General features: G+C 45.4%; 1 protein-coding gene across 2 annotated transcripts in view; it reads left to right on the top strand.

Moving 5' to 3' along the window:
- Positions 1–6,640: 6,640 nt before the first annotated feature.
- The window catches only part of HDAC1 (histone deacetylase 1), a 42,283-nt gene continuing 33,454 nt past the window's right edge, over positions 6,641–15,469 (top strand). For both annotated transcript variants that reach the window (XM_066269786.1, XM_066269785.1), the window contains exons 1-2: positions 6,641–6,782; positions 14,179–14,291. In XM_066269786.1, the coding sequence (XP_066125883.1) occupies positions 6,734–6,782; positions 14,179–14,291 (162 nt within the window). In that variant the 5' untranslated portion in view covers positions 6,641–6,733. The remainder of the gene's footprint in view (positions 6,783–14,178; positions 14,292–15,469) is intronic.

Here is a 15,469-nt window from a genome sequence, read left to right as displayed (position 1 = left end):
GAAGTGTGCATCTCTCTGCTCCCCACTCCCATCTCTTCTTCCTTGGGAGGGGAGAGTGGGGGTTCAAAATATAACCATGAATTAGGGTGAAAGGGATAAGGGAATGTCTAAACTTTTCCCAACCCTGTTGATGTTGGGGGCCAAGAGGAGGTCCCTGTGCTTTCCTGTATGGGATCTTTGAACCCCTTTAAGTCCCCAACTCAAAGGATTCAGGGCAACCCCTACACAGAACTTCCTAGGAAGTGTGTATATCCCAGTATTCTCCCCCTCCCATTAGCATTTTTTATAGCTATTGATTCAAGGGCTATATTTGGTTTCAGATATGTTTTGATTCACCTTCAAGATGTTTTTAAATGTTGAGCTAATTCACTCATTTAACAAATATTTAAAATTACTGTTTGCCAGGCTCAGTTCTGGGCTCATAGAATATTTGATCTTAGCCAAAAGGCTGAGAAGTGATCATAGGATATACAGTAGATAAAGCCTGCCCTTGTGGTGCTTACATTCTAATAAGAGAAGACAGACAATAAACATCACAAAGAAGTAAGTGAGGTGATATGCCACAAGGTGATGTGTGCAAAGGAGAAAATAGAGCAGGGTAAGGGGATTTAGGGACATCATATTAAGGGAGCTTGGCTTTTTTTTTTTTTTATTTGAGAGAGAGAGAGAGAGAGAGAGAAACATCAACCTGTTCCTATATGTGCCCTGACCAGGGATCGATCCCACAACCTTTGTGTATCAGGTTGATGCTCTAATCAACCATGCTATTCAGCCAGGGTGAGTGAAGGGCCTGGCTTTTTTTTTTTTTTTTTTTTGGGGGGGGAGGCCTGGCATTTTTAAAGAGGGTGGTTTGGGAAGGCCTCATTGAGAAGGTGTCTGAGCAAAGATTTAAAGGAGGTGAGTGAGTGAGCCACTTGTGGGAAAGGAGTTGGTTGGGCAGAGGGGGCAGATTGAGGAAGAAGCTTGCCTGGCCAGCTTGGAGATAATGGTTGCTTGAGGGAGTCAGGAGCCATTTTGAGGAGCCCTTCAGGCATTTGTGCAGAGCTGTGACATGATCTGACTGACTTACATTTTAAAAGGATGGCTCTTATTGCTCTCTTGATAATAGACTGAATTAGCAGTCAATTTACAAAACTGAGAAGCCCTGGCTGGGTAGCTCAGTTGGTTACAACATCATCCCAATATGCCAAGGTTGCAGGTTCCATTCCTGGTCAGAGCACATAAAAGAATCAACTGGGCCTGACCTGTGGTGGCGCAGTGAGATAAAGCGTCAACCTGGAACACTGAGGTTGCCGGTTCAAAACCGTGGGCTTGCCTGGTAAAGGCACATATGGGAGTTGATGCTTCCTGCTCCTCCCCCTTCTCTTTCTTTCTCTCTCTCTCTCTCTCCCCCCTCTCTCTAAAAATCAATAAATAAAATATTTTTTAAAAATCATAAAAAAAAAAAGAATCAACTGCCCGACTAGTTGTGGTACAGTGGATGGAGTATCAACCTGGGACCCTGAGGGTCCAGGTTCAAAACCCTATGGTTGCTGGCTTGAAGCCCAAGGTCGCTGGCTTGAGCCCAAGGTTGCTGGCTTGACCAAGGGGTCACTGGCTTGACTGGAGCCCCCCCTCCCCTGGTCAAGGCACATATGAAAAGTAATCAATGAACAACTAAAGTCTTGCAACCACGAGTTGATGCTTCTCATCTCTCTCCTTTCTTGTCTGCCTGTCTGTTTGTCTCTCTTGCTTAAAAAAAAACAACCAACCAATGAATTTATAATAAGTGAAACAACAAATTGATGTTTCCTTTCCTCTCTCTTAAAATAAATAAATACTACATACATGCATAAATGAGGAGATTTTGCATATAACTCCTGATTTCTGCTTTTCTTATTTAAAAAAAAAGGCAAAAGGCCCTGGCAGGGTAGCTCAGTTGGTTGGACCATCATCCTGATGCACCATGGTTGAGGGTTCGATCCCTAGTCAGGGTACATACAAGAATAAACCAAAAAAATCCACAAAGAATAAACCAGTGAATGCACAAATAAGTGGAACAACAAATTGATGTTTCTCTTTTTCTCTTCCTCTCTCTCTCTCCAAAAAAAAAAAGGAAAAGAAAATCAATAAATTAAAAATAATTTTTTTTTTGGGTATTTTTCTGAAGTTGGAAACGGGAAGGCAGTCAGACAGACTCCTACATGCGCCCGACTGGGATCCACCCGGCATGCCCACCAGGGGGCGATGCTCTGCCCATCTGGGGTGTTGCTCTGTTGCAACCAGAGCCATTCTAGCGCCTGAGGCAGAGGCCACAGAGCCATCCTCAGCGCCCAGGCCAACTTTGCTCCAATGGAGCCTTGGCTGTGGGAGGGGAAGAGAGAGACAGAGAGGAAGGAGAGGGGGAGGAGTGGAGAAGCAGATGGGCGCTTCTCCTGTGTGCCCTGGCTGGGAATCAAACCTGGGACTCCTGCACACCAGGCCGATGCTCTACCACTGAGCCAACCGGCCAGGGCCTAAAAAATAATTTTTTTAATAGGAAAATTTGGCCCTGCCCAGATAGCTTGGTTGGTTAGAGCATTGCCCTGATATGCAAAGGCTGCAGGTTCGGACCCCAGTCAGGGCACATACAGGAATAGATTGATGTTTCTGTCTGTCTGTCTCTCTCTCTTGCTCCCTTCCTCTCTCTCTAAAATCAGTCAATCAATATATATTTTTTTATTTTTTTAAAAAAATTTTATTTATTCATTTTTAGAGAAGAGAGAGAGGCAAAGAGAGAGAGAAGGGAGGAGGAGCTGGAAGCATCAACTCCCATATGTGCCTTGACCAGGCAAGCCCAGGGTTTCGAACCGGCGACCTCAGCATTTCCAGGTCGATGCTTTATCCACTGCGCCACCACAGGTCAGGCCAATATATATTTTTTTAAATAAGAAGATTTGGTTCACTTGGGCCTATCTCTCCTCATGGAGATGATAGTAGCCACGCCCCTTTCAGGTAGGGCATGAGATCTCCCTTTGCCTGAGTCCCACGCATTCCCTATTGCTCCCAAACAGTGACACTGTAAGTAGCTATTTGTCATCATGTTCACATTGTTGTTTTTATAATAAAGAGAAAAACAAAATGTTTTTGCACCCACATTTTCATTAAAAAGTTAGAAAATTAAAGATACCTGAAGATGGCATTGTGTTTGAAGAAAGATGGGGGGATAGCATTTCCTTTTTTTTTTTTTAAACAGAGACAGAGAGAGAGTCAGAGAGAGGGATAGACAGGGACAGACAGACAGGAACGGAGATGAGAAGCATCAATCATCAGTTTTTCGTTGCGACACCTTAGTTGTTCACTGATTGCTTTCTCATATGTGCCCCGACCGTGGGTCTTCAGCAGACCGAGCAACCCCCCACTTGAGCCAGTGACCCTGGGTCCAAGCCGGTGAGCTTTTGCTCAAACCAGATGAGCCCGCACACAAGCTGGCGACCTCGGGGTCTCGAACCTGGGTCCTCCGCATCCCAGTCCGACGCTCCATCCACTGCACCACCGCCTGGTCGGGATAGCATTTCTTTAAGAAAATGAAAAAGAGCTCTGGCTGGAGAGCAAATCGCAGAGGTTGCCAGTTCAATCCCCGGTCAGGGCACATACAGGAATAGATGGGTGTTCCTGTCTCTCTCTCTCTCTCTCCCTCTCCCATACTGTCTAACATCAATGAATTAAAGAAAATGAAAAATAATTCAATTTTTAAAATATGCAAACAAAGCACTTGGATCAAACTAATATATATAATATAAATATAGTATAAACCCTCATTTACATCACCTGCCCAACCTCTGTTGGCATTTGAATTTGTGATTTCTGTTCTGCATTTTATAAAATGCTGCCACACCCATGGCCTCATTTGAATACTGTGTGCAGCTATAGAGTTAGTGAATTTTATATTCTTATCCTCTCCATTCTACTTATTTATTGTTTATTTTAATACTTTCAATGTGTTTTTAACATTTTTTAAAATTGTAGAGCAAGAGGAAGAGAAACATCAATTTGTTGTTCCATTTATTTATTTTAGATTTTATTTATTCATTTTTAGAGAGAGAGAAAGAAGGGGGGTAGGAGCAGGAAACATCAACCCCATATGTACCTTGACCAGGCAAGCCCAGGGTTTCAAACCAGTGACCTCAGTGTTTCAGGTCGACACTTTATCTACTGTGCCATCACAGGTCAGGCAGTTTCATTTATTTATGCATTCATTGGTTGAATGGATCAAACTCAAAACCTTGGCATACGTGGATAATGCTTTAACGGTTCTAACCAACTGAGCTGCATGGCCGGCCAGGGTTATCCTTTCCATTTTATGTGGAGGGAAATGGAGGCAGAGAAAGATTCTGAGGTAGGGGTAACAACAACACAGAACTGGTAATAGGGCAAACTGGCCCTTTGCTGTTTCTGTAATGGAACTGCTCAGTCTTAGACCTGTAACCTTTATTTATATTAATGGCCCAAATGCAGTTTCCAAGTAAAGAACACAAGTGTCCAAGCACCCTTTGAACTTTAAAAAGACATAAAAATATATCTTATTCACTATAGGACCATGAGTGAGTGAGTAACTTACTTAGCACATAGTAAGCACCCACTAAATATTAATATTGTTATTTTAATAGCCCCTTACAGTGTTTTTCAGTCTTTCTGCTTTCAATGACCAGTTGATTGACTGATCCAGTGCAGTGGTTCTCAAGAGTAGGGTGGGGAGCAATTGACATTCCATCCAGTCCCTTTCCCACTTGCCCTGGAGACATGCAATGTCTAGAGACAATTTTAGTTGTCACAACTGAGCGGGAGTAGATGCCAAGGACGCTGCTAAACATCGTACAATGCACAGAACAGCCCCCTGCAATAAAGAATTATCCAGCTCAGCCGTGGCCAGGTAGCTCAGTTGGTTAGAGCAGTGGTCCCCAACCTTTTTTGAGCCATGGGCCATTTTAGTGTCAGAAAATATTTTCACTAACCGGCCTTTAGGGTGGGACAGATAAATGTATCACGTGACCGAGACAAGCGTCAAGAGTGAGTCTTAGACGGATGTAACAGAGGGAATCTGGTCATTTTTTAAAAATTAAACATCGTTCGGACTTAAATATAAATAAAATGGAAATAATGTAAGTTATTTATTCTTTCTCTGCGGATCGGTACCAAATGGCCCATGTACCGGTACTGGTCCGCGGCCCGGAGGTTGGGGACCACTGGGTTAGAGCACTGTCCAGACACTACGAAGTTGGTTTGATCTCCAGTCAGGGGTCAGGGCACATACAAAAATCAACCAATAAAGGCATGAATGTGGAACAACAAACAAATGTCTCTCTCTAACTATCTATCCCTCTCTTCCTCTCTCTCCAAAAATCAATCAATAAATTAAAATTTAAAAAGCATCCCCCCCACACACTTTTTTTTAAGTGAGAGGAGGGAAGAGATTGAGATAGATTCCTGCAAGTGCCCTAACAGGGATCCACCCGGTAACACCTGTCTGGGACCAGTGCTGGAACCAATTGAACCACTGATGCAGGAGGGGAAGAGGGAGAGAAATGGGAGAGGGAAGGAGAAAGAAAATGGTCACTTCTCTTTTCTGCCCTGATCAGATATTGAACCTGGGACATCCATATGCCAGCCCATGCTCTATTCATGGAGCCAACTGGCCAGGGACAAGGTATCCTTTAAAAAAAAAAAAAATTTTATCCAGCCCAAAATGTCAATAGCTTCCATATAGCCTGAGAAACCCTGCACCACTATAAGGGGTCTCCTAGTGTCTGAAGGCACTCCTGCCCTGGCCAGATAGTTTCTAGAGCATCAACAGAGGTTGCCGGTTTGATCCCCAGTCAGGACACATACAGGAACAGATCAATGTTCCTCTCTCTCTCTCCCTAAAATCAATAAAATAAACATTAATAAAATAAAGGTACTCCATAGTCCACCTGGGTGACTGCATCAAGGCAGGTAGGCTTTGGAGTAAGAAAGACTAGGTTCTGCCACTTTGTTAGTGTTTCGGGTGCATAGTGGGCATCCAAAATATGCGTACAGTTGAAAACTCAATTACTAATTGCATGAATCTAAGCAAGTCAAAGGTCTCAACTTTAATATGTTTTATCTGTAAAATAGGGATAAAAAGCCCTCCTCTAAAACTGAGGAATTGGAATAACTGAGATAACCTTAGTAAAGTTATTGCATAGTACTTGGCCTACAGCACTTCTACTTCTTTTTGTCAGTTAATTTCTCCCTCTTTCAAACCCGAGTTCTAATCCAGATTCAGCTCTTTCTTTAGCTGAGTGACCTTGTGCAAGTCAATTCCCTCCCCCCTTCCGTAGGCCTCGGTGGATTCTCTGTAAAATTACAAAGTTAGCCTCTGATCTCCAAGCACGCTTCCACCACCATAATGGGACTGTAAAGTTTACAGACCGGTTTTCTTCCCCGGAGACTAATGGTACGGTCCCAAAGCAGCTCCCCCACCCCCCCTGCCGCGGACCTTGGTACAGACCCAGGGGGCCCTGGGCTGCCTCTCCGGGCTGCCCTTGCCCCCTGCCGAGTTCCGGGCCTGTCCTTGCGCAAGCTGATTGGCTGGAGCAGTGCCCGGGCTGCGCGGCTATAGGTGAGTCCGGGAGGGGCGGGCCTCCAGCCCGCTCGGCCCGCCCCCTCCCCCCTGGGTCGGACGCTGAGCGGAGCCGCGGGCGGGAGGCCTGACGGACGGACAGACGGACGGGAGGGACCTGAGGCAAGCAAGATGGCGCAGACTCAGGGCACCAGGAGGAAAGTCTGTTACTACTACGACGGTGAGCACCGTCCTCTAGGCGGGGGCGGGGCTTGCTGGGCCGAATCCGGGAGCGGGAGGCTGAGGAGACCAGAGAGAAGAGGCTGGGAGAGGCTGAGGCGATGGGGAGAGGCTGGGAGAGGAGGCTGAGGGGAGAGGAGGTCCGGGCTGAGGGAGGAGGCTCGGAGGCTGGAGGTCGGGGCTGAGCGAGGAGGCTGAGAGGAATGAGACCGCGCTGAGGAAAGAGGGCGAGACTGAGGGAAGAGGCTCAAGAGGAAAAGAGACGGAGGCTGAGGGAGGAAGCTAAGAGAAGGAGGTCGGGCCTGAGGTCGGAGGCTCAGGGGGTTGGAAAGGAGGTCGAGACTGAGGGAAGAGCCTGAAGCCAGGGGGACCCTTGGGGAAGCCTGGAGTAACCTTGGTGGGACATTTTGAAGTCCGAGGGGGAGAGTTTGAGTGGGACTCCTAGATGGGAGGCTGGTTCGGGGGTGGGGAGCAGAATATGATGAAGATTGCAAGGGTCTGTCCTCTCCCTGAGAACACCAAGGTCTTTCTCCGTCCCTCTCCTTCCTCATCCTTTTTGGGGAGAGCCCTTCGGGAATCACCAACTAGTGGTCACTCCTGTCCCTCCCCGGGTCTCTGAGCAGGGCCTGCGTTAGCCACTGGGAAGTGGGGCCCCTGGGGTTGGAAGGAGAAGGATGCATCTTTTTCGTGTAACAAAAATCTGCCCAGCAGCTTACTCTGAACTATATATATATGTAGCATTTAGGTGCTGGGGTCAGGGGGTGCCCAAGTCACTTCTCATCTTCAGCTCAGTTCTGAGAGGGGGAGGGTACACAGCCACCCAGGCTTGCCCTCCAGTGTCTTGCTGGGATTCAGGAACTCTCCATGTTACAGGGGCACTGAGGAGAGGCACCCAGCCCAGCCTCAGGAATTAGGGAAGGAGGTGCCACCTCAGGACCAGAAGAACAGGAGTTATTAGCCTGGCACAGGGATGGCAAAGACCACAGTGAGTTTAGAGATGAGAGAGGGGACAGCAGGTACGTGTGCAGTACGGCTGAGGCATAGATTTGAGGGCAGAGTGTAGAAGGCAGGGAGCAGGGCTAAGGGAAAGGTTGGAAGTGACAAGGCTGAAGAAGTAAATGGGGACCTGATCATGAAGGGCAGGGCATGCTAAGTTGGACTTCGCTCCTGAGGGCATTTATGAATCATTGAAGTTTTAATGCAGTTTAGTGACCTCATCAGATTTCTACCTTAGAACTATCACTGTGGGACAGAAAATAAATTCGTGAGTGTTGGGCTAAGGAAGAAGACAGGAGCCCAAGTTTCTGGTTTGGGCAGTTTGATGCTGAAGTCTTTGGAGATATGTCAGTTGATAACCTTTTTTTTTTTTTTTAAAGAAATATTTGTTGAGATGCCTGGGGGATATCCAAGTTAGAGGTGTCCAGTAGGCAGCTGGCCATTCTGGCCTGCAATTGAAAAGACAGAAATGAAAAGATAGAGATTTTTGGTAGTTGTCAGCGTGCAGATGGGAGTTTTATTAAAGAAAGGGATGTAATTGATCATGCAAGAAGTATAGAGTAGAAAGAGAAGAGGGTCCAGGGTGGAATTCTAAGGAAGTAGACTGAGGAAAAGTCTAGCGTCTTTCATGCTCTCTGCTCCCCTCTCATAACACTTGTCGCTGTGTATTGAAACTGCCCATTTACTTGTTCATACTTTTTACAAATAGTAAATGTCTAATGGGAAGAACCATGTCTTATCTACCTCTGTATGTTCAAGTCCCCAAACAGTGATTTCTTCTAGTAGGCTCTCAGTAGATAATTGTTGACTAAATGAATAAAGATACAGAGGGCATCACCAGAAATGTAAGTGAACCAGAAAGTGATGGGTTACAGAAGCCAGAAGAGGGAGGGAGTGGCAAATATTGGCAAGAACTATTTCCTGTGCAGGGGAACTGAAGTGGGTGAAGAGGAGACATGAGGTTGAACCATTTTTAACAAACGAAGCTTGTCCAGGGCAGATAGAGATGGTTATTGATAAAGAGGAGATACAGAGGTTGTGAGTCGAGCATATTCAAATTCTTACAGAAAATAGCCAGAGAGAAGGAAAGGTTGAAGATATAGGATAGAGGGGCTAGTAATGATAGAGGTTCCTGAGGAGACCAGGTGAGATGGACACCAGAGCACATAGAAGAAGTTCCTTCTTGATGAGAGGGTAAATGGTCAGGAAAAGTTCAAGTTGATCTGATGGGGAGAGTTGAGGGAGTTTTCAAGATGAAGTAGAATATTCCTTTTCCTGAGGGTGGAGGAGGGCAGTTGGTAGAGTAGAAATCTTGAAGAACGATCGTTGTTAAATAGCTGCTGTGAAAGAGGGAGCAAGGAAAGTAAATTTGGATGGATCGCTGGGCCATGGTGAGGGCACATTTTAGGCTGGATCCTATGACTTTGTAATCATATCAGTTTGCACAGTTTTGTGATCTCCAGACTCTTAGTTTAAAAAGAGAAAAAGGCTTGACCAGGCAGTGGCGCAGGGAATAGCACGTCAGACTGGGATGTAGAGGACCCAGGTTGCTAGCTTGAGCGTGGGCTGATCTGGCTTGAGTGTGGGGTCACCAGCTTGAGCACGGGGTTGCTGGCTTGAGCATGGGATCATCCGGCTTGAGCATGGGGTCACTGACTTGAGCAAGGGGTCACTTGCTCTGCTGTAGCCCCATGGCCAAGGTACATATGAGAAAGCAATCAATGAACAACTAAAGCGATGCAACTAGAAGTTGTTGCTTCTCATCTTCCTCCGTTCCTGTCTGTCTGCCTTGTTTATCCCTTTCTCTGTCTCTCTCTCACTAAAAAAAAAAAAAAAAAAAAAAAAAAAAAAAGGAAAAGAAAGATCCTGGCCGGGTTGCTCAGTGGCTCAGTGGATAGAATGTTGTCCCAGATCAACCCCCAGTCAGGGCACATACGGGAAGCAACCAATGAGTGCACAACTAAATGGAATAACTAAGTGGAACAATGAATTGATGTTTCTGTCTCTTTCCCTTCCCCTTCTGCTTTCCCTTCTTTCCTCTCTCTCAAATCAGTGAAGGAATTTTTTAAAAGATTTTATTTATTATAGAGAGAAGGGAGAGGAGGAGCAGGAAGCATCAACTCCCATATGTGCCTTGACCAGGTCAACCCAGGGTTTCGAACTGGTGACCTCAGCATTCCAGGCAATGCTTTATCCACTGTGCCACCACAGGTAAGGCCAGTAGAGGAATTTTTTGAAAAAGCCTGACCAGTGGTGGTACAGTGGATAGGGCATTGACCTAGGGCACTGAGGTCCCAGGTTCAAAACCCTGAGGTCACTGGCTTGAGCCCAAGGTTGCTGTCTGAAGCCCAAGGTCGCTGGCTAGAGCAAGGGGTCAGTAGCTCTGCTTGAGTCATCCCTCCCCCCTATTAAGGCATGTATGAGAAGCAATCAACGAACAACTAAAGTGCTACAACTATGACTTGATGGCTTCTCATCTCTCTCCATTCCTGTTTCTCTTTCTGCAAAAAAAAAAGGATAGATTGATATTTTTTTTCACTGGTGCTGAAAAATCTGCCTCATCCTGATGGATTCTAAGGAGAGATCTTTGGGTGTGCAGTTCACTAGATTTTGGAGTATTATTACAGAAACTTTCTACCAAGTAAACTCAATGAGCCCTCTAGATTGCAAACTGAAGTAGCTAGCTACCTGGGAAACCCAGTATAGCTTTTAGCATTCTGGATACAGAGTTAGAAGAGTTGACTCCTGGATCATTCATTGGCTGTGCGATCTTGTGCAGGCACTTAACTTCTTTTCTGAGTCTCAGTTCAACTCTTTGAAATTGTATTGAGCCTCTGTGATATACAGAGCATATTTGTCCTTGCCTTGAAGGAGCACCCAGTCTTGTGGATATAAATGTCAGTAATTCAGGAATGAAACAAAACGAATTGAGTGCTGTATACAAATTGCACACAAAGAACAAGACCATTTATTCTGGTCAGGAATATAGTTGCAGCTTGAGCTAGGCTTTGTAGTATGAGAGTATGAGGATTATCAGAGAAGGAAGGACATTCCAGGTCAAACGAACAGTTTAAACTAAGGATATTTAGTGAGGGTGAATGCCCTGTTCAGGATGCTGATAATAATCCAGTGTTTTTTTGTTTTGTTTTGTTTTGTTTTAATTTATTGGTTTGAGAGAGAGAGGAGGGGTGGCAGAGAGAGAGACAGAAACATTGATATGTTCTTGTATATGCCCTAAGTATTGAACCTGCAACTTTTTTGCATCAGAACAACACTCTAACCAACCAAGCTATATATATATATTTTGCTAGGGTGATAATCTAGTGTGTTTAGAGAAAATATAGGTAAACTTTCTTTTTCTTTTTTTTTTTTTCATTTTTTCGAAGCTGGAAACAGGGAGGCAGTCAGATAGACTCCCGCATGCGCCCCGACCGGGATCCACCCGGCATGCCCACCACAGGGCGATGCTCTGCCCATCTGGGGCGCTGCTCTGTCGCAGCCAGAGCCATTCTAGCGCCTGAGGCAGAGGCCATGGAGCCATCCCCAGCGCCTGGGCCATCTTTTGCTCCAATGGAGCCTCGGCTGCGGGAGGGGAAGAGAGAGATAGAGAGGAAGGAGAGGGGGAGGGGTGGAGAAGCAGATGGGCGCTTCTCCTGTGTGCCCTGGCCGGGAATCGAACCCGGGACTCCTGCACGCCAGGCCGATGCTCTACCACTGAGCCAACCGGCCAGGGCCTAAACTTTCTGTTAAGGGCCAGATATTAATTATTTTAGGCTTTGAGTGCCATATGGGTGGGTCTCGGAGGCAATTATTTTATTATTCAACTCTGTTATTATAATGTGAAAGCAGCCATAGATAATATATAAACTCTTGGGTATGGCTGTGTGCCAATAAAATTTTATTTACAGCCTGACCTGTGGTGGCGCAGTGGATAAAGCGTCGACCTGGAAATGCTGAGGTCGCCGGTTCGAAACCCTGGGCTTGCCTGGTCAAGGCACATATGGGAGTTGATGCTTCTAGCTCCTCCCCCCTGTCTCTCTCTCTCTCTCTCTCTCTCTGTCTCTCTCTCTGTCTCTCTCTCTCATCTCTAAAATGAATAAATAAAATTAAAAAATTAAATAAAGGAGTGACATATAAAAAAAAAAGATTTATAAAATTTTATTTACAGAAGACAGGCAGCCTATTGTATTTGGCCTAAGGGTTGTAGTAGTTTGCCTACTCTCAGCTAGAGGAGAGAGGGAGAGGCAGAGAATTGTGGGGGAGCATGGTGGTAGGTAGGTAGCAGGAAATGAAGCTGGAAAGGTAAATTTATTTATTTATTTACTTATTTATTTTCTTAAGTGAGAAGCATGGAAGCAGAGAGACAGATTCTCACATGTACCTTAACTAGGGTCCACCCAGCAAGCCCCCTATTGGGTGATGCTCTGCCCATCTGGAGCCATTGCTCCGTTGCTCAGTAACTGAGCTATTTTAGTGCCTGAGGCAAGGCTGTGGAGCCATCCTCAGTGTCTGGGGCCAACTTGCTCCAATTGAGCCATGGCTGTGGGAGAAGAATGAGACAGAGAGAAAGAAGGGAGAGGGGTAGGGATGGAGAAGCAGATGGTCGCCTTTCCTGTGTGTCCTGACCCGGAATCAAACCTGGGACATTCACATGCCAGCTGACGCTCTACCACTGAGCAAACCAGCCAGGGCTGGAAAGGTAGATTTAGAAAATCCTTGAGCCTGACCTGTGGTGGCACAGTGGATAAAGCGTCGACCTGGAAATGCTGAGGTCGCCGGTTCGAAACCCTGGGCTTGCCTGGTCAAGGCACATATGGGAGTTGATGCGTCCAGCTCCTCCCCCCTTCTCTCTCTCTGTCTCTCTCTCTTCTCTCTTCCTCTCTGTCTCTCTCTCCTCTCTAAAAATGAATAAATAAAATTTAAAAAATTAAATAAAAAAAAGAAAATCCTTGAGCCCTAGCCCAATAGCTCAGTTGGTTAGAGCCCTAGCCCAATAGCTCAGTTGGTTAGAGCATTGTCCCAGGGCACATAGAAGAATCAACCAATGAATGCGTAAATAAGTAGAACAACAAATCAATACTTCTCTCTATTCTTTTCTCTCTAACAATCAATTTTAGCCTGACCTGTGGATAAAGCGTCGACCTAGAACGCTGAGGTCGCGGGTTTGAAACCTGGGCCTTGCCCAATCAAGGCACATATGGGAGTTGATGCTTCCTGCTCCACCTCCCACCCCTGTCTCTCTAAAATAAATAAAATCTAAAAAAAAAAACAACTCAATTTTTTTTATTTTTTTTTATTTTATTTTTTTACAGAGGCAGAGATAGACAGGGACAGACAGACAGGAATGGAGAGAGATGAGAAGCATCAATCATCAGTTTCTCGTTGCGCGTTGCGACTTCTTAGTTGTTCATTGATTGCTTTCTCACATGTGCCTTGACCGTGGGCCTTCAGCAGACCGAGCAACCCCCTGCTGGAGCCAGCGACCTTGGGTCCAAGCTGGTGAGCTCTTTGCTCAAGCCAGATGAGCCCGCGCTCAAGCTGGCGACCTCGGGGTCTCGAACCTGGGTCCTTCCGCATCCCAGTCCGAAGCTCTATCCACTGCGCCACCACCTGGTCAGGCAAAACAACTCAATTTTTAAAAAAGTCCTTGAATGCCAGGGTACTGAAGTTGTTCTTTATTCTTCATCCTGTTAGTAGATGGGGAGCAGAGCCATTAGTATTTTTGAGCAGGGGGAGGGATGTTATCAAAGCTGTGTACAGTGTGACATGGTTTGAATATGAAGGCAGAGGAACCAGTTAGAAGGCTATTGCTGTAAATAAAGCAAGAAGTGCTAAGAGTTTAGTTTTCTTTTCTAGATCACAGGAATAAAACTCCCTTTCTTAACTCTTTTACTTGGTTATTGTGAGGACCCAGTAAGAAAATGAATGTGAATGGGCATTGACAACTAGAAAGTGTCACAGTGTATAAGTGGTTAACTGTATAAGTGGTGAACTGTGGCTTATAATAATTCTGAGTATTGATGGTTATTTTTCTGTTATGGGAGTGGATTCCTTGGAGATACAGTGTTATCTTGCTGGGTACAGTTTCCAAGTAGCTTTGGATTGAACTTCTCACCTCACACTCTAAGTAGCTTTGGATTGAACTTCTCACCTCACACTCTTTAGTAGTGCCTGTGGGTTCCAGGGGAAGAAACTGGGCTAGATTGACATCCATAAATGCTGACCTCACCAGGGTTCCCTGCCTTTTTTCCTTTGGAGTTGTCTTTCCTCAAGATACTGAGAATCTTAAAGACTAGATTAAACCATAAAGAGAGTTTGCCTAGGAGTTTATTGGAAAAATTCCTGGGTTCTTCTGGGAGTGTGTGTTTGTGTCACTGAAACTGTCACTCTTTCTTCTTCAGGAGATGTTGGAAATTACTATTATGGACAGGGCCACCCAATGAAGCCTCACCGAATCCGCATGACTCACAATTTGCTGCTTAACTATGGTCTCTACCGAAAAATGGAAATCTATGTGAGTTACTGGGACCTCCACCCCTCAACCTCATCAGCTCTGGTTCCCAATATGTTTTTTGGGGTTTTTTTTTAAGATAGAGAGAGACAGAGAGTGGGACAGATAGAGACATACAGACAGGAAGGAAGAGATGAGAAGCATCAGTCTTCGTTGCAGCAGCTTAGTTTATTGATTGCTTTCTATATGTGCTTTGACTGGGGGGGGGGCTACAGCAGAGCAAGTGACCCCTTGCTCAAGCCAGCGACCTTTGGCTCAAGCCAGTGACCTTGGGCTACAAGCCAGAAACCATGGGAGCATATCTATGATCTCATGCTCAAGCCAGTTTGACCCTGCGCCTAAGCTGGTGAACCCGCGCTAAAGCCAAATGAGCCCCGCTTATGCTGGTGACTTCAGGGTGTCAAACCTGGGTCCTCTGCATCCCAGTCTGATGCTCTATCTACTGCGCCACCGCCTGATCAGGCCCCAATATGTCATTTATCTTATTTTCTTAAATACTAATTCATCAAATATGTTGAGTGGCTGTTATGTGGCAGACTGTAAATCAGGGGTTGGGAAACTTTTTGGCTGAGAGAGCCATGAATGCCACATATTTTAAAATCTAATTCCGTGAGAGCCATACAACGACCCGTGTACGTTAGGCATTATCCAATAAAAATTTGGTGTTCTCCTGTAGGACAGCTGTGATTGGCTCCAGCCACCTGCAACCATGAACATGAGCAGTAGGAAATGAATGGATTATAATACATGAGAATGTTATATATATATATATATATATATATATATTTTAAGATTTTATTTATTCATTATAGAAAGGGGGAAAAGAGAGAGAGAGAGAGAGAGAGGGAGAGAGAGAAGGGGAGAGGAGCAGGAAGCATCAACTCCTATATGTGCCTTGACCAGGTAAGCCCAGGGTTTTGAACCGGCAACCTCAGCGTTTCCAGGTTGACGCTTTATCCACTGCGCCACCACAGGTCAGGCTGTTTTATATTTTTAACGTTATTATTTTTTTATTAAAGATTTGTCTGTGAGCCAGATGCAGCCATCAAAAGAGCCTCATCTGGCTCGCGAGCCATAGGTTTCCGACCCTTGCTGTAAATGATAGAAATTCTGTTTTTAAGGAGTTCACTCTAGTGCTGGAAACTAACATATACACAGATAAATTGTAACACAGTTTGTAA

Source organism: Saccopteryx bilineata, chromosome 3 (genome assembly GCF_036850765.1).
Source record: "Saccopteryx bilineata isolate mSacBil1 chromosome 3, mSacBil1_pri_phased_curated, whole genome shotgun sequence".
NCBI lineage: Eukaryota > Metazoa > Chordata > Mammalia > Chiroptera > Emballonuridae > Saccopteryx > Saccopteryx bilineata.
The sequence above is the reverse complement of the archived record's forward strand: the minus strand, read 5'-3'. Positions and strand labels throughout refer to the sequence as shown.